This window comes from Helianthus annuus, chromosome 13 (genome assembly GCF_002127325.2).
Source record: "Helianthus annuus cultivar XRQ/B chromosome 13, HanXRQr2.0-SUNRISE, whole genome shotgun sequence".
NCBI classification, from domain to species: Eukaryota; Viridiplantae; Streptophyta; class Magnoliopsida; order Asterales; family Asteraceae; genus Helianthus; species Helianthus annuus.
In genome coordinates, this window is record NC_035445.2 from 84062054 (window position 1) to 84089106 (window position 27053).

Below are 27053 nucleotides of genomic sequence, written 5' to 3' on the forward strand. Positions count from 1 at the left end.
CCTAAGACCTAGGCAACAAGTTTTGATAGTATTTCTGCTAGAAAAGCCTCATCATCTATTGTGTTCACAAGATCCAATTTAAGCCTTTTACTCTTCCACCAATATACAAATTCATACCTAAGCCTGTGATCTCAAACCAAAAAAACTAATACGAAGCAAATAACAAACTTCTCAGTCATGATCCACTGAAATTAAGAACTCCAAAAATCAAAATAGTTTTGCAAGTAATATAAAAAATCAACTACAAAGTATGACTAAGTTTCAAATTTATAATACCTAAATAATACTAAATACCATATCTCATAATCATATAGCAAGCAAATTGAGTGAAAAGGTTATAGAAAAAACATCTGAGAGTGAGAGATATTCAAGGGCGGGTGGACAGTGGCTGCCAGGGTTGGACGACGGTGGAGGTCACGATAACGAAGGGGCTATTGATTTTGGGGTAATGGTGTGGTTGTGTGGGGTTCTGCTTTTGTTTCTTCAATGGGCAGGGAGAGGGAACTAATGAATTGAAAACACAATACTTTAAATTTTACATCCCTAAATGGCTAAATTCTAAGTTTCAACAAAATAACTTAAGACATCAAATGGCAAAATTAAGATTAAAACATCAAACAAGTTAAAATTAACATCAAAATTAAAATTAAAACATCAATAAAAGTTAAAAATTGACATTAACACACCTGAGATAAATTGAGGATGAGGGAAATTTGAAGGCTGGAATGGTGGAAACGAGAAGCGGTGGCCGGAGGAGAATGGTCGGAGGTGGAGCGGAGGAGAACGACCGGAGACAGAGAGGGACGAGGTTGAGAGTTGAGACTAAGAGAAATTATGTGCACTGTATTGTTGCTGTTACTCGTTCAGTTCTGTTCTATTTGACTTCCTAACCCTAATATGGGTTCCACTAAATTAAAAAAAAAAAAAAAGGAAAAAAATCGGAAAAAAAAACGCATGGAAATGGATGATGCGGGATTCAAACCGGGGGTGTCAAGGTAAAGGGGTGCACAATTAACCAGTGGAACACTAGAGCATCTGTGTTATGGGTTCCCCCAATATTTTACTTATGGGTTTCTTTTCAGTTTGTCTTATACATTTATACTAAAAATTAAAAACCGAATAGGTTCCTGGGAACCCGATGTTTATACATAAGTCCACCCCTACCCCACCCTAAGGTGGTAAGGGGCGCTCCACTCGAGTGGAGTAGTATCCTTTCCACCCCAGCCAATCATACCCGGTCATGTCAACTCTCCTCTTCAGTTTCCATGTTGCACTCAAACGTCTGTTATAAATGTTCCGACGGTCAAAAACTCGATACTACGCATGCGGTGACTCCTCCCCAGGATTTTGGGTTTACCGCAAGAAATGTGGGGTTGGCGGCGATGTTACTGCACGTCTTCCCCGCACTCCATCCTCTACACCCTAATACTCTTTCTAAAATAATAATCTTAAATGATGACATGATATTGGTTAGAACGTATTTAGGTGATCTTCATGCACAAAACCGACCAAAAATCATTAAAATTAACATGACAACACATGGATTTGTTGACAGGTCGTATTAAGTTCATAACTTCCTTTATGGACAAAACTAGTAACACACATAGTGTTCTTTTCAAAAAAAAAAAGTAACACACATAGTGTATAAAAATAGGATGATTCCTATTGTTGTACAATAAGCATTAAATGGAATAACTTTTATATACATACAATGAAGTAAAGATACAAAGACTTATAAATGTAGATAACGATGCTTTTGGAAACTTGAAACAAACAAAAGGTAAACCAACCACCATTCCTAAATAATGAAACAAGATGATGAATGGGGTCACTGATATGGAAGTTTGTGAACTTTCTGAGTGTGCAATTGAACTACTTGGAGTGTCTCCAAACAAATGGATATGGTGAAGTTAAGTCCAAATCTCCCTACGTTCCTTTCTATTTTGGCATTTACATCTTCTAGTGTGATTGAAATACTTGTGTTGGGAGTTGAGGCACATAACCAAACACTACCCTTGTAATAAAGTTAAGAATGTGTGGTGCAAGATGCAAGAATATGGATAAGGACATATTGGTCCATAAAGTTTGATGGGACTATTCAAATATCCATTAATGATACAAGTTAAATCATGAATTCAATGTATTGATACGTTTTAATTTGTTAATGTTGTTTTAAGCAATCCCACTCATTAATATGTTATGAGTTTTTAGTAAGATGGTGTAATACGATAATCATATATATCGTATAAAAGTACCACGCGCAAAATATTGTTATATTCATCACACAATTTCTCTAATACATATTCATATTCAACTTTGTTTATAAAAAGCTATAAATAATGATAGTTGTAACTTATTATTTCTTGGGTAGCACAATATATTAAAGTAGGATTGTTAAGGAATATTTGATTTTAGTGGTTCAAGATCTCATGTTACTCATTGATATCATTTTGTTGTTCTTCGTCCACTCCATTGTGCATGATGTAAATGATGTTTATGGTTGTGGACCAAGTAGATGTGGAGTCATGTCCAAGATGTACATCAAAATTATGTGGTCTTGTCTCCATGTATAGCATCATATTGCAAGTGAGCCCCACATTTATTCATTTAACTTATGCAAGGAAAAAAACTATATGCGAATCATCTTATATAAAGTTGGTATACAGTTACACTATGAAGGACATAAAATATAAGAATTTTTAAAGATGTCTTATTGTTGGGTAAATCAAACCGAAAGGGTTGGGTAGGTTGGTTGGACATACCAAACCGGTTAAAACTGTTTGTTTTACAGTTAGAATCGTTTTCTTAGTTTGTATTGAACGTTTCATATATTAAAGATAGTTAGAAATATTATGCATATACATAACTACATGATCCAAAAATAAGAATCAAAGAAATAAAGATTGAATGGTTGGTTCGAAGATCAAAACCATCGACCAAACCGCTAAACCCGATTTTTCAAATCATTAACCATGGACTGCACCACATATATTTCAAACCGACTAAACCATCTGGTTTGCTATGGGTTGAAGAGTTCAGTGGATTTCAACGATTTATGATAGTTATAGGTCACCTTCGCAACGTTTAGGTTGTACTCATCTCTTAACATCTTTAAAAAACGATTGAGTTTACTTACACCCAATTTACTAAGTTACGTATCAATATGAGTTTCATATTTTTTTCGCCTTTGCTACAACTATGAGGGTGTGATAACATAATCTATCTTAAATAAGTACTTAGTCTAGGCCCAATAGTTAAGTCGGCTCTACGGGTTTCTACTCTATAAATACATGGGTATGTAAGACTATGTGTAGCGCATAGTGTTAAAGTTGCTAGATAAAGGGCTACTTTAGCACCGCATAGGCAGAAAACCTTTAACTAAACTACACTTTAACAATAGTGTAGTAGTTTTAACCACACTCCAATCATTGATTCATTGTTTGTATTTAAAAGAAATAAAAAAAGAAAATATTGGTTGGGAAATGCTTGGGCCCCACTCTCCTCCCCACTCATGCCCGTTAGTGGGCTAACGGCCCTTGTTTTGGCGCCCCTTTTCATTGAAGTGTAATGGTGTTGGGGCGTTAAAGCAGTGATGTCGCTTCCCCTTCATGCAACACTACACATAGTACTTGTATGAGTTTTTTGTTTATTCAGCTTTTTCATAATCTGCCACATCGGAATTAGGCTCTTCAAGTAAAATTTTCATTATCGTTGATGGTGGTGACTAGGTAGCGCACGAATGCACGATGGCAGGGAGTTGTAGTTCAACCGGTTGGAGTAACTTATGATGGTACGAAATCGTTAAAATGTGTAATGTTATATAGAAGTGAAAATTCTAATACATTATAAAGTGGCGATCCCCTTTCGACAAAATGGCTAGAATGCACACCGCATTATTGTTGGGATAATCTTCTTTATCTCATCATTTTCTAAAATGATTGCTTTTTATTCACTTGTATAATTGATCAAACAATCAATTAGTTCACTCTTTATTATATCGAGAGGAGGGTATATGCTTCAAAGTTTAAAAATCCAACATATATCGAAAATTTGTACGAACAATCCACTCTTTGTATAATAAAGTCCCTAGCTTTTTGGTAAATTAAACACGTGTGTGGATTTTTCACAAAATGATTTGTTACCTAAACATTTGAAAAAAAATGTTGCCATGGACCATGTTTTTTTTATTATATTAAAATAGTACAAATTTGTATTTAAAACGATAGACATGATGATGAGTCATTTTACGTTAGCAAAAGAGCTATACGACACTCGTGTCAATCTAAATATTAATATGAAGGGCATTTAAGAAATTTCGCAGTCACTTAACTAAGAAAACTAACCTCTATCTACGTCAGGGACTATCCGAGAACGAATTTGCCAAAGTTGGAGACTATTTCTTTAATTTTGAAAATGTAGACACTAAAGGTGAAATCGGAGCAAACCACATAGACTATCCGGCACTTTTCTCTTTCATCAAATTTTGATAGATAATTATAAGTCGTTAAAAAGACAAAAGTCCATTTTTTAACTAGTTTATGGACTTTTCTATACTAATATTAGGTTTAGTGACTTGTATGTAATAGGTTTACTGATTTGTGTAATTGTATGTATAAAATCAAAATATATGTTAAATAATTATGTGCAGTGGCGGATCCAGGATTTTTCGTCAGGGGGTGCAAAAATGGATTATATTAATGGGCAATGTTATGTTAGACTGGTCGAAACGGATTGGGTCAAAGTAAAAGTTGCATTAGATCTTATCAAACTCCATACGCTGTATACACGACTTTAAGTAATAATATAAGCAATCAAATCACGCAATATTAAACGCGCACATAAGTTTAAAATTGCAAATGGTCTATCACATAAGTCTTGATCCGAAGATGCAAACAGACTCACTCACGTCCCATTTTTTTTAGACACTAAACAATTCCAAGTACCGTTTGAGCAAATAACAAAGAGAAAGAAGTAATAATTAACACATTAACGTAAAAAATATGTCATTTTTCAGTTTTTATTCAACATATTATTTAGCTTTCAAGACTGAAAAGACATATGATTTAGATTACTTGTCTAAAGTAGATAGAACTACACCTTTGTCATTAAATAAAATATATAACTTTAGCTCAAGTTTAAGGCCCAATTTCATGATTTTTGGCCTATTTTTACCAAGCCCAATTACTTCAAACACATATGTTAAACCAAAAACCGACCCATATGCTAAACTGAAAACTAAAACAATCAATTTTCATTCACTGATAAACTAAAATTTCAGTTTTTGTTTTGATTTGAGCACAGAGTTGACCCATACACACCGATGTTATACGGTTTATTTTAAAAAGGATACCTGTGTTCGTGGAATCGAAACTCTAGACATTGCTTGAAAAATGGACAATTTGATCGGTGACAACAAGGATTAATCAAAGTATAAACGAGTTGTATTAACCCGTAAACACTCTGTCCATAAGTAGTTATTGGTGAGTCAACACGTTCGCACCAGGGCTATCCTCGAGAATGATAAAAAAAAAGCTTTTGGGCCTCGTGCGAGACAAAAAAAAATTGGGCCCCCTCCCTATCATATAAACCTATCAATTACATATTCAAAAACCACAATACGACGATAATAATTAATTGTTACAAAAAAAAAACAGTAGTGTAGCCCCCCCCCCCCCCCACACACACACACACACATCCTTGTTATTTTTTTAAGGGTTTGAAATTTGGGCTTAAATGAATAACTGGGCCTTTTACATATTTGGGTAAGTTAACATGTAGGTAAAAGAAGTTTTTTTAGGCCTTTTAATATACATGATATATAACAAAATTTAAAAACTTGTCGGGCCTCTTAGATTTTTGGGCCTCAGGCCCTCGCCCGACTTGGATGGCCCAATAGCCTTCTCTGGTTGGCACTTGGCAAGCCACATATGTTTTCACCTTTATCTAATTTACGTTTTCATGTATAGGTTGTTCGTTGTTGGGCCTATATATGGATTGGTTTCTTCATCCATTTATGTTTTCATGTAGGACTGTAGGTTGTTCGTTGTTGGGCCTATTTGGATTCGTTTCTTTTCAGGCCTCTTTTGCCTTTGGGCATTAGACATTAGAGTGACATCTCTTTCAATTATACGACCATGCGAGCATGTAACGTATAAATTCTCACAAAAACGTATAAACGAGTCCAGTCACATGTCACGTAGAACATGTAGGAACCGACGGGTTGGGATGCCCGAAATATTCGGGACGGGTATGAAGCCGGATATGGGATTCGCGTCAATTTTTTCTCGGGCATAGGACAAGTATAGTATTAGATAATACCCGACCTCGTTAGCCAAAACATACATACCCGGTTACCCGCACCATACCAGTAGACGCTTTATTTTTTTTTAAGTTTTCTTTGTTCTTATATAATAAAGTAATCTATGAGTTTACTAATTTTTACTTTATATATTTTTTTATTTTCTTGGTAATCTATCTATACTATATAATAAAGTAAATCATATGAAGGACACATGACGATGATTGGGACCATCTAAAATTCTATTTCCCCGCCTAAATCCCTTTAGTTTCATAGTTAATATTAAATATATTTAAATAAATTTGAATACCTTATCTAAAGCCTAACATTTATCATTACTAAATTCAGATATTATTATTATTATTATTATTATTATTATTATTATTATTATTATTATTATTATTATTATTATTATTATTATTATTATTATTATTATTATTATATCAGACTTTTTTATATGGGAACGTCAAAATCCTCTAACTCCAAAGCATATAAATCCCTTGATGATAGGCCAAACCTCTCACTAAGAGGCAAAATTAAACAAATGAATTAGTCTCACATTGACACTAAATGAAACTATTAAGATTAGGCATTGGTCTAGGGCCACAAAAAATAGGGGCCACTAATTTTTTTAGAAACTTTTCACATGTAGTATGCGGATTAGGCCCAAATGATTAAAAAAAATTAAACCGGAATATAAATAAAGGCCCGAATTCTTTCAAAGCCTAATCGTTTCAATTAATGTGATCAGTTAATGCGACAAAAGGGTTAGCGACATAGCATTAGCAATCATCATCATTCATCGATTTTAGAAAATGCGCCATTCCAAAATCCAATCTCAATTGTTCATCCTAAAATCCCTAAACGAGGGCCACCAACATCGTTTCTTTTGTTCTACGAGTCGGCGGTTGCCGTTATTACTCAATGGCGTCATTGGGGATTGGTGAGATGTGTAATGCATGGAGTTTTTTATGATGTTAATTTTTATTATTTAGTATACAAAATTACATCCAATCAACCCTTATAATACATAGGGTTTTTAAGAATCTAACATTTTCAATATCTGGTATATAAATTACATTTATTCAACTCGTACAATAGACGGTATTCTTAAGTATATAACTTTTTTTAGTATTATTTTTAATATATAAAATTGCATTAATTCAACCCGTGTAATAAAGGAGGTTTTAAAAATGAATGTAATTGAAAATCAGTTTTAACAAATTAACATGTATACCCTACACCCGACGGGTAATTAGCTAACATATACCATTTGGGTGTTGCACCGGGCATGAAACACGGTTTTATAACTAGGTATGGGACTAGGATCACCAACAGCCATCCCAATAAAACTTATTTTCTCTACCTATGTCATTTATAAACCAATAAAACTTGTCAATGCATATTCTTCTTTGTTAGCCATAAGTCAAGCTCCGTTTGCCTCAGAGAAATAGATACTTTGATCTGTCTCTTGTGAGTAGGGATGAGAATTGAACCTGATCGAATAAAATGAAACTCAATATATTTGGGATGGGTATTCGGGTATGGAGTTACTTGTGAAAAATATTTGAGGGTAAGGGACGGGCATGGGATTAGGTTACCCGAAAAGATCCCATTTACCCAAACCATATACCGATTCAAATATCTGATTTTTTTTTTCATTTTTCATTAACTCTAGTCTAGTAATATTTATATTTTTTATGATATGAGATATTATTAACTTAGGGTAGGGATCCTAAGAGAAGTCCACCCTATATGAGAAACTTGAGAAGCATTCTAGACCACACATTTTTCTAAGCCTTTCGTAATATACACATATGTATAGTTTAAAATTGACTATATACATATATGTATATTGAGTTATACACATATGTATATAGTCAATTTTAAACTATACATATGTGTATATTACGAAAGGCTTAGAAAAATGTGTGGTCCAGAATGCTTCTCAAGTTTCTCAACTAGCATATCACTTCTCACATGATCCTTTTCCTATTAACTTATATTTGAGATTTATATCATCATAAATTTTACATATTTTAGATATTTCAAACTTTTTATAGTGGTAATGATATGTATGTAATTAATCATATTATAATTTATTGTAGTTGTTAATAATACAAAATTATATAAAAAAATAAGAATGGTAAGACCGCCCGTAGTGGGGCGTTTTTTTAAAAAAATTTTGCCCGAAAACGCCCTATAACGCCCAACCCCCCATTACAGGGGGCGTTTTGGGGCGTGATTTTCGAAAAAAAAGTCCCCTGGCGTTTTAAATATAACGCTTAAAATGAGATGGGGGCCACTTTTTGACCGTTCCCCAACGGTAACATTCTTTATTTATTTTTTTTTAATTTAAAATATTCCCACTATAAATATATACCCCACATTCACACCTTTTTTTTATAAAAAAACTCACTTTCTCTCCCACTTTCTCTCCCACTTTCTTCTAATTTTTATAAAAAAAAAACCCACTTTCTTCTAATTTTTATACAATCATGCATCCATACCGCCCTCCTTTTGGTGTCCCCGCTAGACCCGCAAACCCGAACACAACCCAACCGCAAACCCCGTACAACCTTCAAGACATGGACCCGAGCTTTTTAACTTACGCGGCTTACTTGAGTGGCGCCCCTCCGTTTGTTCCTCCCACTTTCGGCTATGGTCAAGCCGGCGGGTCTCAACCGTCACAACCCGAAGCCGAACCCGATGTGGAAGTCGTACCGGAGACGCAACCCGAACCGGTTCAAGAAACATCGAAACGCGGCAAAAGGTCGCATAAGAAGAAGGATAAGGACGCACCGCGGCGTACAAAAAATATCATTAAATGGACGAAGGAAGAGGAATACGCGTTGACTCGGGCGTTTGTCGACATTTCGGAGGACGAAGAGACCGGTAACTATTTTATATAAATATTATTTTACTTATTTTGTTACTTTATTTTTTAACAAACAACTTATTTTTTTTTTTATTTTTGTAGCAAACTTTCAAACGGGCCCAGTTTTTTGGGATAGGGTTCGTGCACTCTTCTTTAGCACGTGGGGTCAAGGCGAACATCGGGACAAAGACTCCATTTCTAGCAAATGGACCGACATCAATAACAAGTGTCATGGGTTCCAAGAAGTCTTCCAACGTAACTACGATAATCGGCCGAGCGGTGAAGGTGACGTTGGGGTTTTAACGAAGAGTTTGGAGGAGTACGAGAGGACAAAATGCCCTTTCACGTACTATAAGTGTTGGGAGCTACTACGAAAAAGTCCAAAGTGGGCGGTAGTTAATCCAATGACGTCTAGTAGTAGACGTCGGGCTAAAAGGTCAAAAACATCATCCTCCGTTGACCCGTCAACTCCGACATCGGATGCCCGCAATGTTGATTTAAATGAGGCGGTGGACGTTGATGAGGGAATTCAAGAAGAGTTGGTCCGACCCACCGGTAGAAGAAAGGGAACCGGGAAAAAAACGGTCGAGTCGTCTTCCGATCTCGAGTTAAAGGATGATTTCGAGGAGATGAACCGTCGTCTCCAAGACATTCGCGACCTCGGCCACCAACGTTATGAGATTATGAAGGAACGAGTGGCCGAAACCAAAAAATTTAACGAGATGCAAGAGGCGAGGCAAATGGAAAAGGACATCGAGTTTTTGTCCAAACCTATCGACCACCTGCAAGGCGATGCGTTGATCCTTGCGGAAATGCGTCGCCAAAAAATTAGAGAAAAATATGGACTCTAGATCATGTTATTTTTTTCTGTTTTTTTTTTTTTATTTTTTTCTTTTTTTTTATTTTCTGTTTTTCAGCTTTTTTTCTGTTTTTTTTTTTATTTTCGGTTTTTTTTTTCAGTTTTTTTTTATTTTTATTTCAAGTAATGTAATTTTATTTTTAAATTAATGAAGTTTTTTTTATGTTTTAAATTAAAAAAAATAATTGTGAAATGATTGTAAAATGATTGAATGGGGGTTATTGGTAGACCTGGCAAACGGGTCGGTTCGGGTCGGGTCGGGTCATGGGTCAAAATGGGTTCGGGTCAAAACAGGTTCGGGTCAAAACGGGTCAATTACAAGAAAGGGTTGTTTTGGTTCGGGTCGAAACGGGTTCGGGTCGAAACGGGTTCGGGTCAGAACGGGTTCGGGTTGAAATGGGTCCGGGTCAGAACGGGTTTCGGGTCGGGTTGGTTAAAAATTGCTTTCTTTAAAAAAATGAGAGATTGAAACCGATCCGAAACAAAACCGAAAACTGAAAGGATTGAAACGAAACAAAAACTGAAACGAAACAAAAAAAAACTGAAAGGATTGACCGATCCGAAACGAAACCGAAAAAACCATCAAAACGAAACAAAAAATCAAAACCGAACTAAAACGAAACCGAATAAACGACCAAACAGAAACAAAAAAACCGAAACGAAACGAAACACAAAAACTAAAAAGATCGAAACCGATCCGAAATGAAATAAAAATACTGACAAAATTGAAAGCAATCCGAAACGAAACCAAAAAAATCGATCAAAACGAAATAAAAAATCAAAACCCATAATACTCTTATCAACTCAACACCATAACCATAACAACCATGGCTCCAGTGACAAAGTTGAACCAAATTTTCAGCACTTTTCTGGCCATCCCGAAGCTCTCCAGTGACAAACGCACAGATGTGGCTGCCGCCAATTTGGCCCAGGATGAAAGTGTAGACTACACATTAAAACCAACAAGAAGACTAGCATCAGGCATTGGCACCATTGGACTCTTTGCCAATTCTAATGTTGCAGTCTCGCTAGCCGAAGACAACGGTTTATGGCTCACCGAACTGAAACGAAACAAAAAACTGAAAAGATCAAAACCGATTCAAAACGAAACAAAAAAATCTGATTAAAACGAAACTAAAAATCAAAACTCAACCGAAACGAAACCGAATAAACCGACCAAACGGAAACAAAAAATCGAAACCGAAACGAAACAAAAAAAAAACTGAAAATATTGAAACCGATTCGAAACGAAACCGAAAAAACCGACCAAACCGAAACAAAAAACGAAACCAAACTGAAACCCGTCCCGACCCGAAACGCGTCCCGTGCGGAAACTCATGTCGGCCTAAAACCCGTTGCGATCCGAAACCCGTCCCGTGCGGAAACTCGTTTCGGCCTAAAACCAGTTGCGATCCGAAACCCGTCCCATGCGGAAACTCGTGTCGACCTAAAACCCGTTGCGATCTGAAACCCGTCCCGTGCGGAAACCCGTGTCGACCCGAACCCGATCCAAACCGACCCGTTCTGATCCAAAACCCACCCCGTGCCAAAACCCATTCTGATCCGAAACATGTCCCGTTTATTTAAGGTGCTAACCCACATCGACCCATTTCTTTAAAATTGTCGACCCGTTTTGACCCGAAAATAACAAGATGGAATTTCAATTGACCCGTTGTGACCCGTTTAGTTAAAATATCTTACCCAAACTAACCCATATAATTTTAAAAGTAACCCAAACTAACCCACTTGAAAGCCTTTGGGTCAAGATTGCCACCTCTAGTTATTGGCATAATGCCCCACTACACCACTTTTACTATAATGCCCCCTTGCTGACTAGGACGCCACGTGTCGTATAATGCCCCATGGTGGGGGCATTATAACCTTCTACCACTACACATGGTCTAAGAAGAAAATGTATTTTAAAATCCCATGCATCTTTTAAAAACTAACGGGTATGTCCGATACCAGGCGGGAAATTACTTGACATACACGATTGGAGATAATATATAAATTCTAAAACTAATTAGCTTATAAATTTGTTTAGAGTGACATCTTTCAAGAGTTTCAATCCCAACTAAAAAAAAAGCTTCAGAAACACTTACAGCTTTACCTGTGAATTTAAACACATCAATTTTGACAAAAAAAATGAATACAACTTATAAATGTCTCCAGAAGGCTAACTGCTATGCAATTATTCATCGATAAAACGAATGACAAAACCGTCATAATCAGATTAGTAACTCAAACCGAGCTGAAGACCAAGATACGCATGTACTAGAAACAATGTCATAATCCCACTACCTAATATCCCATGAACATTCCTTAGCCCCGGATTTCCCTACAAGTCATTAGCACGATCGATAAAAACATCAATATCATATCACTGTCCTTTCACTTACATATTTATGAAAATAAAAATAGCTGAAAATATGGTTGAGAGTCGGGTTTACCTCAAATAATGTTGGCAATGCTGTTTGTATGGCTAAAAGCGTTAGACCGATCAACCCTGTCACAGCATGAGGACTGCAAGCAACCAATGTATATACAATGTACAAGTTAGTTTTCGAAAGACTCGTATCATCATCATTCATCATCATACTCAGTAAATCCCACCAATAGCAAAGCTAAGGAGGGTAAGATGTAGACAGTCTTACCTGTCAGCAATGAATCTTAAACCTACAACATTATACGCACACATTATAACGGTTACCTTTCTAGGATGGGCTTGTCGGAAGTAAGTAGAGAGGTCACACCACCAGTGGCTCCGAGAGCGAAGAAGAAGAACATTCCGGCAAGGAGTTTAGGATGCAAATCTTTAGCCATTGCCTTTTCCTCCTAAATTCATTCATCCAATGTCAATCAGTATATTTTTTTTTTTTTTTATTTTCTGCTATTCATGTACAGTTTTTATTTGGGTTAATACCATAAAAAACCAACATTGCATGAAAAGGACACTCAATTTTTGGTTTGTTAAAATCACTAAACTCAAATAATGACTTGTTACACCTTAATTTTTTTTTTTTAGGTTATTAAATGGGTCAAGATTTGATAAAGAGGCAATCCAAATATGCAAAAATGCTGACATGGATAACCTTTTTTGTATAACTTTGATATAAAGCGATATAAATTAAATGACTATTGTTTAACGTCAGCAGACATGACATCCACGTCAATAAAAATCACCATCGACATTTATTGTTGATTTCACGAATAAATTTAATATACCAACACCTTGTAAAATTAAAAAAGCATATTGGTTTTTTTACTGTGTCAACCCTTTCGGTTTTATAACACATGATTATTAGCTAAAATCATAGCAAAGATTCTTACCACATCATCAGAGAACCGAATCCGAAAACCTAAATAAGTTCCATAACCACCCATGGCGAAGAGCACGACTGCCTACAAGATGATGAATGAAATCAATCACGTCACTACTAGGGGTGTGACTTTCTGACACGACACAAACCTAACACGACATTCGCGGTTTGTGTTTAGTCTAAACGGATTCGGGTCAATTTCAAGTTGAACCCGCGAACCTGTTTAGCTAAACGGATCTAGTTTGTGTCAACCTAGCAAGTTGGCAGGTTGACCCGCTTAACCCATTTACATTTTATTTGTATATTTTTAATATGTTTTATGCCATAAATTATATTAGTTGGGTATCGCATGTCATAATTTATTATAACTTAAAAGAGAAATTAACATAAAAGATTTAAGTAAAATGTAAGTGTTTTATATACAATTGTAGTTTTTGTTGTAAAATTCTAATTTTAAAAATATTCAAATGTGAAATAAATCGGGTAAAACGGATGTTAGACCCATCAATCAACCCGCGAACACAGCCCGTTTAGCAACCCCCTTGGTAACTATGTCAAAAGAAGATAAATTAAGGGGCTGTTTGGCAACATCTGAATGGTTAAGTGCTGAACAAGTAAGACGTCTGAACCATTAAGAGCCTGTATAATGCTTAACCGTTCAGAGGCAAATGTCTGACCAATTCAGATTAGAGGTCTTAACCATTCAGACTCAGTATAATGCTTAATCATTATCTGCTCGTGAAACAAACAGTCTAAACTATTAAGTGTTGAACCACTAAGATGTCTGAACCATTAAGAGCCTCGTTAAGAGGTAAACAAACAGCCCCTTAATTTTTTTATCAAACTGAAAGTAAGTAAGTAACTAGTAAGTATACCTACCATGTTACCAGGATGACCCCAATGGACAAGCCAGTCAGGCAGACCCCATGACTTAACAAGCTCAACAAAAGGCCCAAACAGCGATCTAACCGTCCCGGCTAACATGATTCACATAATCAAACAATTCAAGATACAATTCATTAAACCAACCAAATGAAGATAACATAAGATAAGCTACATTGTTATTTGTTAAGGTAGTTAATCACACACCTCCTGGAAGGGCTGCAAGTAGGAGAAGAGGGAGAGGAGAGGCCGAGTACAACACGGTTTCGGTTTCATCAGTCTCCTCCACCGTTTCCATTGTTTGTTGTTGAAGTGGTTTTTTAAGTGCAAAAGTTGTGATATAAGAAGACTTGTGCCTGCTGGTTGTGGGTATACATTTGGCTAAGGATGAAACAGTGGAAGGTATAAGTGGAAGTGAAGTTGAAATGGAGGGTGTGAGTCTGTGAAATGAAGCACTGCTCAACATTGTTATTGCCATTTCTTGAAAGGTTACTGGTTTAGTGTGTGTCTGTTGTTTAAGGGGTGAAAGAATAGAGGGGGAAAGGCAAAGAAAGAGACACGTTTTGGGTATTTTGATGAAAATTCGTTAGTGGGACGTGGTCTCCACGAGTTCCTTCTTTCCACCAGATATTATCCTTTTGTTTTTGCTTTTTTTTTTTTTTAAGAAAAGTGTTTTTTCATTAGATTTTTCAAGAATCATCGTATGGGGTTTCGAAAGTGATTTCAATTTCAACTTGTTTTATTAAGAGGAAATTGTTTTTGGTGACTTTAAAACCTTGTTTGGAAATTGGAAGGAAAATGTTTTTTTTTTTTATACAAGAAAGACACTTTACCACCACACCATGTCTAGTGATTATTGTCTACGATGGTAGCCTAGCTGGTTTCATCCATGTCTTTATACCACTACTGGTATAACTACATGACTTCGTGTTATTTTCATCACACAAATAATTTATAGAGGTCGATGTCCTAAATCTTATGGAGTCTATTTCCGGTATCATAAATTAAAAGACCAAACAACAAATGCGTCCTAGACGGTATGAAAGTGGTTGCTAATTCTTACACACAAGCTATATCTTATATGACAGCATGATATGCGACGACGCACTCCTTTCGCTATAGTGCAGATCTAAATGAGGAACACCGCCGAGTCATAGGTCTTGACTTGTGGAATGCATCTTCTCACGTATTACTCTGTCTCTCTCTTTGAAGATCAAGTTTAGGCAAAAAAAACTCTTATTTTCTCTTCTTTTCTCCCCTTTAATGAAACTCTGTAACACAACTTAAGTGTGTTAATATTTTCATTCTTTCATATTTTAATTGTATCCATTTAATATAACATGGATCGAGTTGAGTTGCAACCGTATTTTCACTTTTTCGGCATTTCTTTTCTTATACACAAGCATCACCAGAAGTGATCAAACCAATCCTCATGTATATCAACAGGCTCAGGGTGGTTTTATTACTATATATGGTCCATGAGCCAGAAGCCCCCACCAATTCGAGTCCAGAGATGACAAAACATGTTAACTTTCTAAGCAGAAATGTAAAACCCTAACTGCATTATGAATATACAAAAAAGCGCTTCATCATACAAGACCCCATCTCAACTCTCCAGCTTGTGAACAACTGCCTACATGTTGATTGTACCACATCCATTAATAGTCACCTATCTAATCATCAACATCTAACAACCGAAGAAAAACGAGTCATCTCAAGTTATTTCAAAAGTGAAATGCCCCACATGAAAAAAGAACTTATGATACCTGAATGGTATGTACATATGGAATTATTCACCATCATCTATCGACTCGAAGAACATTGTTCTGTATGGATCCCCGGGTTACCACTTCTTTCATGGGATCAATCATCCATTTGCCATCAACTATATATTTGATCTGCATGTGTTGCAAGCTTTAAACAATACTTCTATTTATTCAAGATAATAAATTGATGCTAGTGAATCACATACCTCGTAAATCCCAGGATATAGCCACAACATGGACCTCCACAGCCTAGTATTCCTGATATAAATATATCATTCTTCAAAGTTAAAAGGTGTCTTTAAGCAGATAAGTGGAAAAAAAAGAGAGTAAAATGCCATTTTCGTCCCTGAGGTTTCGCCCGTTTTGCGACTTTTGTCCAAAGGTTTGTTTTTCTGCATCTGGATCCAAAAGGTTTGAAATCTTGCTATTCCCATCCGGCTCAAAAACTCCATCCATTTTTCTCCGTTAAGTAAATGGTAATTTCATCCTTTTTGTTAACTTATAGGGGTCTTTTTCAGGGGTATTGTGAAAAACACCGAATTGCCCTTAAGTTAACAAAAAAGACGGAAATACCCCTGACTTAACAGAGAAAAATGGATGGAGTTAACGAGCCGGATGAAAATGGCAAGATTTCAAACCTTTTGGATCCAAATGCGGGAAAGCAAACCTTTGGACGAAAGTCGCAAAACTAGCCAAACCTCAGGGACGAAAATGGCATTTTACTCAAAAAAAAAAGTTTTGCTATTATTATTTTCAAGCTAAAGTCAATGTCCAGGAAGTTTTAACCCTAATCTCTCTCTATGTAGAGGTGGGATAATGGGTGGGGTGGGTAACTGGTACGGGTCAAAATGGGTTGGGTTGACCTGAAACACTTTCTGTTTACAACTTTAGAAAAGTTAGTGTCAAATACGATTACAGAAGTTATATATAAATAAATAATAAAGTTAATCTATGAGTAAAATGATTTAGGAGGTTTTTGTGCATGGAAAATAAACTTCGGGCCACAGTCAACCCCTTTGACTCACTTGACGTGTTTCCTTTTGAGCTAACCATATTGAATTTAATCGTTTCAGCAATTAGAGAGTTTAAAACCTCAATTCAACAGGGTCTGTGATATTTGAAGTAGGCTGTGGATCCAATGTTACACCATGATGCCACCCATTAAAGCTACCCGCCACCTGTACAGTCTCACCTTCCCCCCAGTATTCAACTTGAACCTAGCGAAGTGAAAGCCTCCATTAACGTAAAAATTTGACGTTTGTGATTGACGATGTAAAATAACAAACGGTAAGTTACCTGTTTTAATCCAGAAAGGCTTTCTTCAGCTGCAAGTAACTCTGCATCTTTATCCAAGAGAAGTTTCTGTGCTTTACTTATCTCTGTTTCGGCTTTAGCTTGTAGTTCAGACAAAGCTTGCTGTGCAAGCAAGGTACATTGATAACCAGTTATTAGTTGTGGTCTTGTTGGACACAAAAGATGCATAATATAGTGAACATTCTATATACTGGCATATATATTAACATAATGATTCAGTATAAAACCAGAAGAATTACCTTGTTCTTCTCAATCTGTTCCTTCAACTGAGACAATTCCAACTCCTTGTTATGCTAAGGACATAAAAAAAACAATTAGAAAATTTACAAAAGATATGAAGATCCAATAACAAGCTCATGATGAACGATGAGATAGATATAATACCAGCATAACTTTGATACGGTTGATTTCAGGTTCATCCTCCTTTGTTATCATCTATCTCACACAAAAAGATCACGTGAGCATGGCGGTGTGAGCATAGTCACCTAATTCGCTAGAAAAGTGGCGAATTTCGTATTGGTACGTTTCGTACCATACGGAATTCGTTTTTGTATAATACGGTTCGAATTCGCGAATTCACTCCATGAATTCAGCGTTTCATTCCATTCAATTCTGCGAATTTGCTGCACCAATTCACTGAATTCCGTTTGCAATAATAGCGAATTTTAAGGGTCAATACGTATTAGGGTTGGATACGGCGCCAGTACCATAGTCACCTAATTCGCTCAATTCAGCGCATCATGTTCATCAATTCGGCGAATGGTGATGAAGATGAAAAAATTAAACCTTACCTGTGATAATGATGAACCCTAGTGAAAATGGAGGAGAAGATGGAGTTGGAGGCTGTACGTTGCGTTTCTTTCATCTCTTTTAACCTAAAACCTCTTTTATTTACATATTTCATCCTTTATGTTTATGTTATTATAAATATTAACCTAAAGCTTTTTTTATTAAGTTACATATTTCATCCTCAAATCTCTATATTTTTACCTTTTCAATTTTAACCTAAAAAAGTTGTTTACTTATTTGGATTTATAAAATTAGTAATTTTTGTTTTAATTTGTGTATACCGAATGGAAAGGAATGGTACACCGAACTGAATCGTACCGGACCGTACCGAAATGAACCTACCCCCTTCCGAACCGAATTCGTCCCAACTAGCGAATTGCGAACCCGAACCGCGTACCCGAACCGGAGCGAACCGCGAATTAGGTGACTATGGGTGTGAGTGTGTGTGTGTGTGTGTGTGTGTGTGTGTGAGAGAGAGAGAGAGAGAGAGAAGAGAGAATTAGTTGATATGAAACGACCTCGAACTCAACTTCCAAGTCCTTATCGGTGTTAGCAGCCTCGTCACTTGCTACTTGATCGCTGGAAGTAATATTCCTACGAATGATGTGAATGTATGAATAAGAATCATTAAACCATATGATCAAGCATACAAGCAGGTATAATTAAAATATACAGATGCGTAAGTAATGTAGCAGAAGTAACAACGCAAACCTCAATTGAGATGTTGAATCAACAAGCTGGGAAGTCAATACACTTCCATTTTCTAAATCTAAACTCGCAGAGTCAGATTCGCAAAGAACTTTACTGCTTGGCTCCTCACTTCCTGAACATCAACAAGCACCGTGAGGTTAACTTATATTTGAAGAATTAATGAAATAAATACAAGGATAAATATTATTTAATGGACCCCAAAGGACAAAAATATATGCCTTCAATTTCTTCCAGTTCTCCACTCTGAATAAACTTTGCCACTTTTTCCTGCAATGATAATTTCGTTGAACCTTCACCTAACATGTTTTCATGTGGAGATAACATGTCTTCATGTGACGATGACATGTATTCAGTCAACTCTTTTATATTCTCATCCGGACCTATTATTATAGTGATTGTTCAGTGGGATTTTATAACATAAATAAATGAAAAAACCAATAGAATCTACCTGTCAGTTCATCTACTTCTTTATTAGCTATATCCTCGGTCAAGCTCCCTTCTGCATCAGAATCAGATACTTTGATCTCTTGTGAGGCTGCAAGAAGCTCTTTAATAAGTTTATATCCTCTCCGTCTCACAATGTTTGCAAGGTCTTGCCTATACAATAATGTAAGAGCAAACGGGAATAATTCAAAAAAAGTTGCTACAATTAGTAATCATTTCCATTAGCATAAAAAACTATCTTTCTGTTTTAACAAAAAAGTGTGCTTTCATAAAGTTGTTATATGTTGCCATAAGATTGGGGGGAAACACATTGGTAACACGATAAATTTATATCGAGACGTCATGAAATATTGAACCAGTTTCCGTATGAAAAGCGAGTCGGCCTTCCTAACGTAGAATATTTTTGTTTATTTATTCACAGCTTAACTAGGTTGCTACAGCTTGTAAATTTTCGGTTTTCCGTTATTAACTTACCTCACCTAATATATGAAAATACTCTCCTTACTGTTGATAATACAAACTTGAGTTCAATGCAAGCCAAACATACAAGGCCTCTAATTAACTGTACCTAATTGTCCAAGCAATTTCTAGTACCATGACTGCTATAATAGGTATAACATTCATATCAGCATATGTGTGCAACTGCAAGCAATTAAGCTAAAATCAGAGAGAGATAATGCAACAGAGTAAACCTGCCATGCTGCGAAAGCTCCTTCAACGAAGGCACATGTCCATCAGGAAGTCCAATTTCAGAAATAAACTCACGTAAATCGTTACACAGATCTGCATTCGTCTTCGTCTGTCTCCTACGCCCAACACTAACACAACAAATCAAAAACACTCTTAATCGATACTCAATTCACAACAAAATCAACACAAACACACACACATGCAATTGAAAGTGAATTTGAAGCATAAAACCTCGTTTTACTCGGTGACGAAGACGAAGCGCAAACTCCGGCGAGAAACCTGCCGCCGTGAGGATGACGGAGTTGAGAGAATCGAGGCTCTGGAGCGGCGAAAAAGAAGAGTTTGTAGGAAGGAAGGATGACGTGAGAGAGAGTCATGGTGGAAATCATATGTGGAGATGGAGCATTGAGATATTTCTACAGATCCACCAGTGCAACCACCGGTTATTCAGGTGAGAGATGGTTCCCTATCTCTTCATCCTTTCCTTTCAGTTAGTTAATTACGGATTAGTGGTAGTGGAAATATAATTAACTACACACTAAATAATATCTCATGTAGCCGTGGATGCAAAAAGAAATGGTTCAAATGTTCCCAAAGATGTCTCCAAAATAAACCCCATCCAGCAAGTTGCTACAAAGTTTAACAGGGACAGAAATTAGAGATGTTTACTTATTCATTTAAACGGAGTATCGGTCTGGTTTTACGGTCGGTTTTTGTCTACATTTTTGGTCAGTCAATTTCATAAAATGCAAACCGTAGTAAATTGTTTGGTTATGGTTTATACCTAAAATCAGATTTGATTGGACCAGACCGTAAAGTTTAAGTATATTATTTATTATTAGAGTAAATTACAAGCCGTAAAGTTTAAGTATATTATTTTTAGAGTAAATTACAAGTTTTATTCTTTATGTTTGTAGCAAATTGCAGACGGTGTTCTTTGTCTTCAAAACTGGTCGGTTTTGTACTTAATGTTTCAAAATCTTATATGTTTTGTCGTTTATGCCAAACCAAGTTAGAAATTTTAGTTAAATGATGTCACGTGCACCGCACACGAGGGTAGAATAGTCTTTTCCCCTGACAACGATTGAGGGTTTTAAATGAGGGAAATAGAATGGTCAGGGGAAAAGACTATTCTACCCTCGTGTGCGGTGCATGTGACATCATTTAACTGAAATTTCTAACTTGGTTTGGCTTAAAGGACAAAACGTGTAAGATTTTGGCAAGAAAAACACCAAATATAACAATGTAAGACACAATGCAATGAATTTTAGGCTTAAAACACCATGCCAAGAACGTTAAGTAGTGTGTTTTAATTGCGTTTTAAATTTCATGCCTATAATTCATTGCATTGTGTCTTAAATTGTTATGTTTGGTTTATTTTTGCCAAAACATCATGCATAAGTACAAAACATAATGCCTATATGTCAATTCTTATGCCTTCTCACAAAAAAAAAATCATTTTTACAGTAACCTCACCTAACACATATTTAACTATTAGTATTTGTAGTTTATACTAGGTTTAATAAAAATGGAGCTGAGACTATAATTGAAATGCAGATGGAGCCCACAATCCATATCCCTCATAATCAAATTAGCCATCTGTTCCATCTCAGTTTTGTCTTTGAACATATGAACAAATGTAGTACAATAAATTGAAGTGCTTGAACCAATTAAGATATGTTCAATTATATGAAAACATGTATTATGTATTTTTGGATAGTTCATTTTATTTTTATTTTGTGTTTTTCATATAAGAGCTTAATAAAGCCCAAACCATGAAATCAACCCAACCAAACCGTTTGCAATGGTTCGGTTTCGGTTTTCGATAATAGAAAGTTGTTACTAATGGTTTGGCTCACAGGTTGACCCAAAAACCGTCAAAACCAGACCGTGAACACCCCTAATGAAAGGTTTGGCTCACATACGGCTTTAGGGTTTTTAAGTTGTAGGTTCAATTACCAATTTACACTTTTCCCCCTCAACATTTGCCTATAATTCAGAGATAACCTAGCTTTCATTACACATTAGCCGCTCTAACGATCCGCTTAATCGAGCCATGAAACCGAAAACGGGGTGTAACATGTCTTCCTCCGAATCCTCAATACCACAACACACTTGCGTGCTTCTAAAATCCAATAACACGAAAACACCCGTTTTTAGCGGCTTCATGTACCTCAGGTTAACTTGAGAGATGTTAGTACTTGGTGAGCAATGAGACCATATATTTATATATATGGTATAATCTTAAACATAAATGACATGCTTCCAATATACAGTCGAAAAACAAAAAAAAAATTAAAATAAACTACCATAAATTCAAATACAAAAAAAAAAAAAAAAAAAAAAAACATTATGATCCATATATGAAGCACAAATCCGCCATTAGCAAAGCAGAATATGAACACACAATATACAGATATAGCAGAGGTTGTATCTGACTAATGCTCATACTTAACACGCCCCTTTAGTATACCGGGAAGTGGCGGCGATGGCGATGGCGGAGGTCTGGCGGACCTTGGTGGCGGCAAAGGGGCGGGAGGCTGAACCATGGCAGACATGCTGGACCCGACACCTCCGTCTGTACAAACATTGTTTGATCCCCCGCTTAACTTCATGGCCTTGAGGACATAATTGTCATCATGTAACTCAAACGGTGTACTGCAATTATATCAAGAATAAAACTTAATACTTACTGTGGTAAATTATAATTTTTAATAAAGTAATAAACCAAACGTGCGCTATTGCTATGAACTAACCTGTTGAAGTCAAAGTGAACGAGCTGCATATCTTCTGAAATTTCCACCTCGACAGTCGCATGAGGGCGGGTCTAAAATTACCAGACAGCAAAAAGCTAGCTTACATATGGGTAAAAATTCATAACAGAAATTTAATGATCTGGTCAATACGTTTTTCGAAGAACCGTACCTGAACGAGTATAAAAGGTAAAGCCACTCCACCACTTGGTGTGTCTCCAGAGCCATATAACTGCTCGTTCCGTTTAATTAGATTTTGAAGACCTACATGCTTTATAATGAAAAAAAAAAAAACACTTCAGCAAAAACTTAAAAAAGAAGGTTAATACTCGATTGCCGATACAAATCATATAAGCCGGTTCTCACTTGATCTTCGAGTTCTCGCAAATAAGCAGTTTTCTTCTCAATTCTGTTCTTGAGAGCAAGACGCTCACTCTGAGACATTTAAATGACGTAATATATAAATAAATAAATAAATACTTCAAAATTGTTCAAATCGACACACTAATTGTTTATTAAAAAACCAAAACTTTGAACAAAAAGGTGCTTTCCCGATCGTTTTACCACCTCAACATTAGTTAAGTAAAAAGAAACAAATGAGACCTTTAGTTCTTCGATATCGTTCAGACTAGTTCGAGGTAGACCGCGCCACTGTATTTCCTTTTTATCTTTAGAAATGATATCCATAGCCATGAGAACATTTAGTGCATCATATACTCGTCTACGGATATTCTTCTCATCATATTGTTGCTGTGATGAATATTCAAAAGTTAGAGAAGAAAAATATAAACCAAAATACAATAATTGCAAGGTAAAATGATCGATATTGTTCCCAAGAAAGTTTTCAAAGTTAAAGTTACCTGTCTGACTACTGTAACTAATAAGTTAAATTTACCGGGGTAACCCTTTACCCAAAAAACTAATAAGTTTTAACTGTTTTAAGTAAAATGTGGTATGTTTGACCCGTTTAATTATGTACGGGTTGATTTGAATAGTGTTTTATCTCAAACCAGATCAATCGGTCAAATCACTTGAGATAAAAGAGAAACGGGTCAAACGGGTTGAGAGTGGCCAAACGTCCGTTTTTTTGTAATATCAGTTAACAAATAACCTTTGCAGTTAATATCGGTGAGATATCGGTTATATCGGTCGTATCGGTCCCTTAGTAAAATATCGGTGTCAAATATCGGTACCGATATTTGACCGATATATCACTGATATAACCGATATATCACTTATATGACACTGAATTATTGGTGTTAAATTGCTATATATATAAATTCTGTATTATATTAAAATTATCAATATCCCACCGATATCTCACCGAGATAACCTATATTTCAAATATCGGTCCTTTACCGATATCCGATATTTTACCACATTAACTGCATAGCAAATAACCTATTTATAAAACCAACACATCTAAACGTAAAGTTGTTAAAGTGACACAAACCTGGTCTGGAGCTTGATCGCCATTGCCGGGATCTGAAAATTCAGCTACAAGTTCATCTGCAACCTGAAAATCAAATTATCTATTTCAGTTTTTTTATAACACGGTGCATTTCGAAAGATATGAAATACGTTGGTTCAAGTGTAGAAAGTACGTCATGATGAGGACTCGAGATATAAGTGGTTAAAATAATATAACTGAAAAAAAAAAGATTTAAATAATACAAATAGGACATGATGAGGACTCGAGAATACGATTAAAATGAATCCACTGACCTCATTATAAGTGGTTCTTCCCTTGCTTTCAACTTTCTCACACACTAGCCATGACGCAATCAAAGAAAGCATTAGCTCACAGCACAGCAATTAGTGGTTTGGATAACGGGTCAAAGCCTTTGACTTTTCTTTTTCGAAAATTATAGGTTATTAATCAATGGCGTTAAACGTCTACAAAAGCTATATTGTTACGACAATAATCTAATTCTTTTTATGATAAGATTTAGGATGTTTCAAAATTTTAAATTACGCTTTGGGTGACTTTCAACCGTTTGACATGTTTCTGTTGTAGTTAACTTTTCAAAGACGCTATTTGTTTGACCCGTTGGAATATAAGCATAACCCAAAGTAACCCGTTTACTCATAAACGGGCCGAATATGCCACCGTTAGCTCACATAGAAAACCATGTTAGTGTGAACAGATAATCATTTTTATGAGAAAAAAGAAAAAGGAATGTGCAGACAGAGATTAAACCTTTCATGCTAAACTGACGAAGTCCTCTACCGCCTTTATCTCCTCCGGTTGCACGTTGAGCTCGTTTTTTCTTCTTATTCCTGGTTAAAGCTACTCATCAGTATCACCAAACACAAACTTTATCCGACTGCCAAACTTAAAATAAAGAGTAAACTTCCGTTTTGCTCCCTATGGTTTGTTCACTTTAACGGTTTTGCTCCAAACCTTTAAAAATAGCCATTTTGCTCCCTGATGTTTCGGTTTTTTGCCAGTTTGCTCCCCGCCTCTAACTCCATCCAAATTGTTTGTGTTTCCATTTTGCTCCCCGCAGGGGGCAAACTGGCAACAAAACCAAAACATCAGGGAGTAAAATGGCTATTTTTAAAGGTTTGGGGCAAAACCGTTAAAGTGACCAAACCACAGGGAGCAAAACGGAAGTTTACTCTAAAATAAAAGTCTAAATGTCACATTACCCGTCGACATTAAAACTTAAGATTATCAAAAGAAAGTTCTACCGAATCATTATAACTTAAAAGTTCAAACCTATGCAGATTCTGAAAACTAGCTAATACAAAGTTTACAAACACCTGCTTTTGTAAAACATACATTTTCACATCATAATATCATGATGATCAAGCCCAAAAAACACTAATTTATTTGACAGTTCATCATCATACTCAGTAAATCTCACCAATAGCAAAGCAAAGGTAGGGTCTGAGGAGGGTAAGATGTAGACAGCCTTACCTCTACCCCATAGGAATAGAGAGGCTGCTTCCAGTGAGACCCCCGGCTCGATAGTAGTTTTGCATCAAGCCTTGGACATAAGGCAAATAACACTCGGGACAAAAACCGATTAGTGCATGTACCCTTTTGTCTTTCAACTATCAACGCCACCACATGATACATGATTAACCGTCCTCAGTTTTTAACATTATTTTCACGATATTAGTAAAATAATGTTAAAATTAGTGCACTTTCACTTTTGGCCCCCCGATGGCCCACACATATATACATTATATGCGCATACCCCAAGCAGGGCGTAATTTATTTGACAGTTAAAACTTCCTATTAACCATAAGAATCATCAATAAAGGAAACCAGATTCATAACAATCAAACCCTAATCTTCAACAACAATACACTCATCATAAGTCATAAAAACATAGCAAAACTTTACATCATCAAGATCAAAACTTTCATGCTTTAAAGTTTAAACAACTTATTGTAAGGTATGAAATAATTTGATTAATTTCCTCCAACAATTGACAATTTCATGTCAATCAAAAAGTCAACGAATTGAAACAAAATTAACCCAAAAAAAACTGACCCAGCAGCCCCTTGAGATCCAGCATCATCAGCGTGAATTTCAAGGTGATTCAACCTCAAAAACGTGTTCTCACTCGCAGGAGTCGCCGCCATTGCAGCCTCACTCCGGGTCGACGGCGACCCGGCACTACCACTAGTGGAAACGGATTGACCCGACCCGGTTGTGCCCCACGACCGGGTCGACCCGACTCCTCTAGAACTACCACCAACTGGAAACGGGTTTGTATTCCCAACAACATTTTCCAAATTATCATTCGATCCCATCAAAATTCATCAAAGAATCACGAATTGGAAGGATACCCAGATGGAATTAGAGTGAATTAGATCTGGGTTTGTAATATGAAGTTGAGGGTTTGAAGATGAAAGCAAAAAGATTGGAAATTTGCAGATAAAGATTGTGTTTTTAGTGAAATTGGGGGGTTTTTTAAGGGGAAAGGTGTGTATAAAGATGGTGAATTAGCAGAGGGTGATGTTGGTGGGATTTGTAACGTGTTGATTAGATGATGAGTTGAGAAGGTGAGGTGTGAGAGGCGTTGGTTCAAGAAGAGGAAATTGAGGAAGGAGGGAAATCTAATGAGGGTTTGTACAAATTTCTTTTTTATTTTTATTTTATTTATTTTGTTTTTATTAAGTAAAATTACAGGCACTGATAATGGTAAAAATACTCGAGCCCGACGGGTATATCAGAAATACAAAACATCAAAATATTTAAGGGCTGTTTGGCAGCATCTGAATGGTTAAGTGCTGAACCAGTAAGAGGTCTGAACCATTAAGTGTTGAACCAGTAAGAGGTCTGAACCATTAAGAGCCAGTATAATGATTAACCGTTCAGAGGCAAATATCTG

At 36.2% G+C, this 27053-nt stretch overlaps 3 protein-coding genes across 6 annotated transcripts; all 3 read right to left on the reverse strand.

Moving 5' to 3' along the window:
• Positions 1 to 12035: 12035 nt before the first annotated feature.
• Positions 12036 to 14853, reverse strand: LOC110898406. The gene is made up of 6 exons (XM_022145190.2): positions 14445 to 14853; positions 14235 to 14332; positions 13366 to 13437; positions 12746 to 12870; positions 12486 to 12558; positions 12036 to 12373 (listed from the first exon to the last, which is right to left on the reverse strand). The coding sequence occupies exons 1-6, from the start codon at positions 14713 to 14715 to the stop codon at positions 12269 to 12271; spliced, it is 744 nt and encodes a 247-aa protein (XP_022000882.1). The 5' UTR covers positions 14716 to 14853; the 3' UTR covers positions 12036 to 12268.
• Positions 14854 to 15642: 789 nt separating this feature from the next.
• On the reverse strand, positions 15643 to 20536 carry LOC110898405 (protein PTST homolog 3, chloroplastic). Of its 4 annotated transcripts, none has more exons than XM_022145186.2 (13): positions 20183 to 20520; positions 19954 to 20079; positions 19266 to 19414; positions 19036 to 19197; positions 18818 to 18929; positions 18625 to 18700; positions 17702 to 17752; positions 17557 to 17610; positions 17300 to 17419; positions 17096 to 17220; positions 16210 to 16261; positions 16004 to 16135; positions 15643 to 15870 (listed from the first exon to the last, which is right to left on the reverse strand). In XM_022145186.2, exons 1-12 carry the CDS (start codon positions 20338 to 20340, stop codon positions 16037 to 16039), a joined length of 1284 nt encoding a protein of 427 aa, XP_022000878.1. In that variant the 5' UTR covers positions 20341 to 20520; the 3' UTR covers positions 15643 to 15870; positions 16004 to 16036. The 4 variants fall into 4 exon arrangements, 3 of the variants coding, with proteins under 3 accessions (XP_022000878.1, XP_022000877.1, XP_035837920.1); XM_022145185.2 differs by having other exon boundaries at positions 15643 to 15924; positions 20183 to 20517; XM_035982027.1 differs by having other exon boundaries at positions 15643 to 15924; positions 19266 to 19352; positions 20183 to 20513.
• Positions 20537 to 22156: 1620 nt separating this feature from the next.
• Positions 22157 to 26764, reverse strand: LOC110898407 (transcription factor-like protein DPB). The gene is made up of 9 exons (XM_022145191.2): positions 26210 to 26764; positions 24905 to 24984; positions 24430 to 24473; positions 24158 to 24220; positions 23308 to 23454; positions 23071 to 23139; positions 22877 to 22975; positions 22708 to 22778; positions 22157 to 22609 (listed from the first exon to the last, which is right to left on the reverse strand). Exons 1-9 carry the CDS (start codon positions 26470 to 26472, stop codon positions 22390 to 22392), a joined length of 1056 nt encoding a protein of 351 aa, XP_022000883.1. The 5' UTR covers positions 26473 to 26764; the 3' UTR covers positions 22157 to 22389.
• Between the last annotated feature and the right edge of the window lie 289 nt (positions 26765 to 27053).

Coding starts and splice junctions, on each gene's coding strand:
- LOC110898406 (XM_022145190.2), bottom strand. CDS start 14,715: ATGGCAATAACAATGTTGAGCAGTGCTTCATTTCACAGACTCACACCC. Junction 12,559..12,745: donor GACAAGCCCATCCTAGAAAG/GTAACCGTTATA, acceptor GGTTGCTTGCAG/TCCTCATGCTGTGACAGGGT. Junction 12,374..12,485: donor CATTGCCAACATTATTTGAG/GTAAACCCGACT, acceptor AATGACTTGTAG/GGAAATCCGGGGCTAAGGAA.
- LOC110898405 (XM_022145186.2), bottom strand. CDS start 20,340: ATGATTTCCACCATGACTCTCTCTCACGTCATCCTTCCTTCCTACAAA. Junction 18,701..18,817: donor GATTCAACATCTCAATTGAG/GTTTGCGTTGTT, acceptor CATCATTCGTAG/GAATATTACTTCCAGCGATC. Junction 16,262..17,095: donor ACAGACCCTGTTGAATTGAG/GTTTTAAACTCT, acceptor TATTTATATCAG/GAATACTAGGCTGTGGAGGT.
- LOC110898407 (XM_022145191.2), bottom strand. CDS start 26,472: ATGGGATCGAATGATAATTTGGAAAATGTTGTTGGGAATACAAACCCG. Junction 24,985..26,209: donor GGATCTCAAGGGGCTGCTGG/GTCAGTTTTTTT, acceptor AGCTTTAACCAG/GAATAAGAAGAAAAAACGAG. Junction 23,455..24,157: donor GCGATCAAGCTCCAGACCAG/GTTTGTGTCACT, acceptor TATTCATCACAG/CAACAATATGATGAGAAGAA.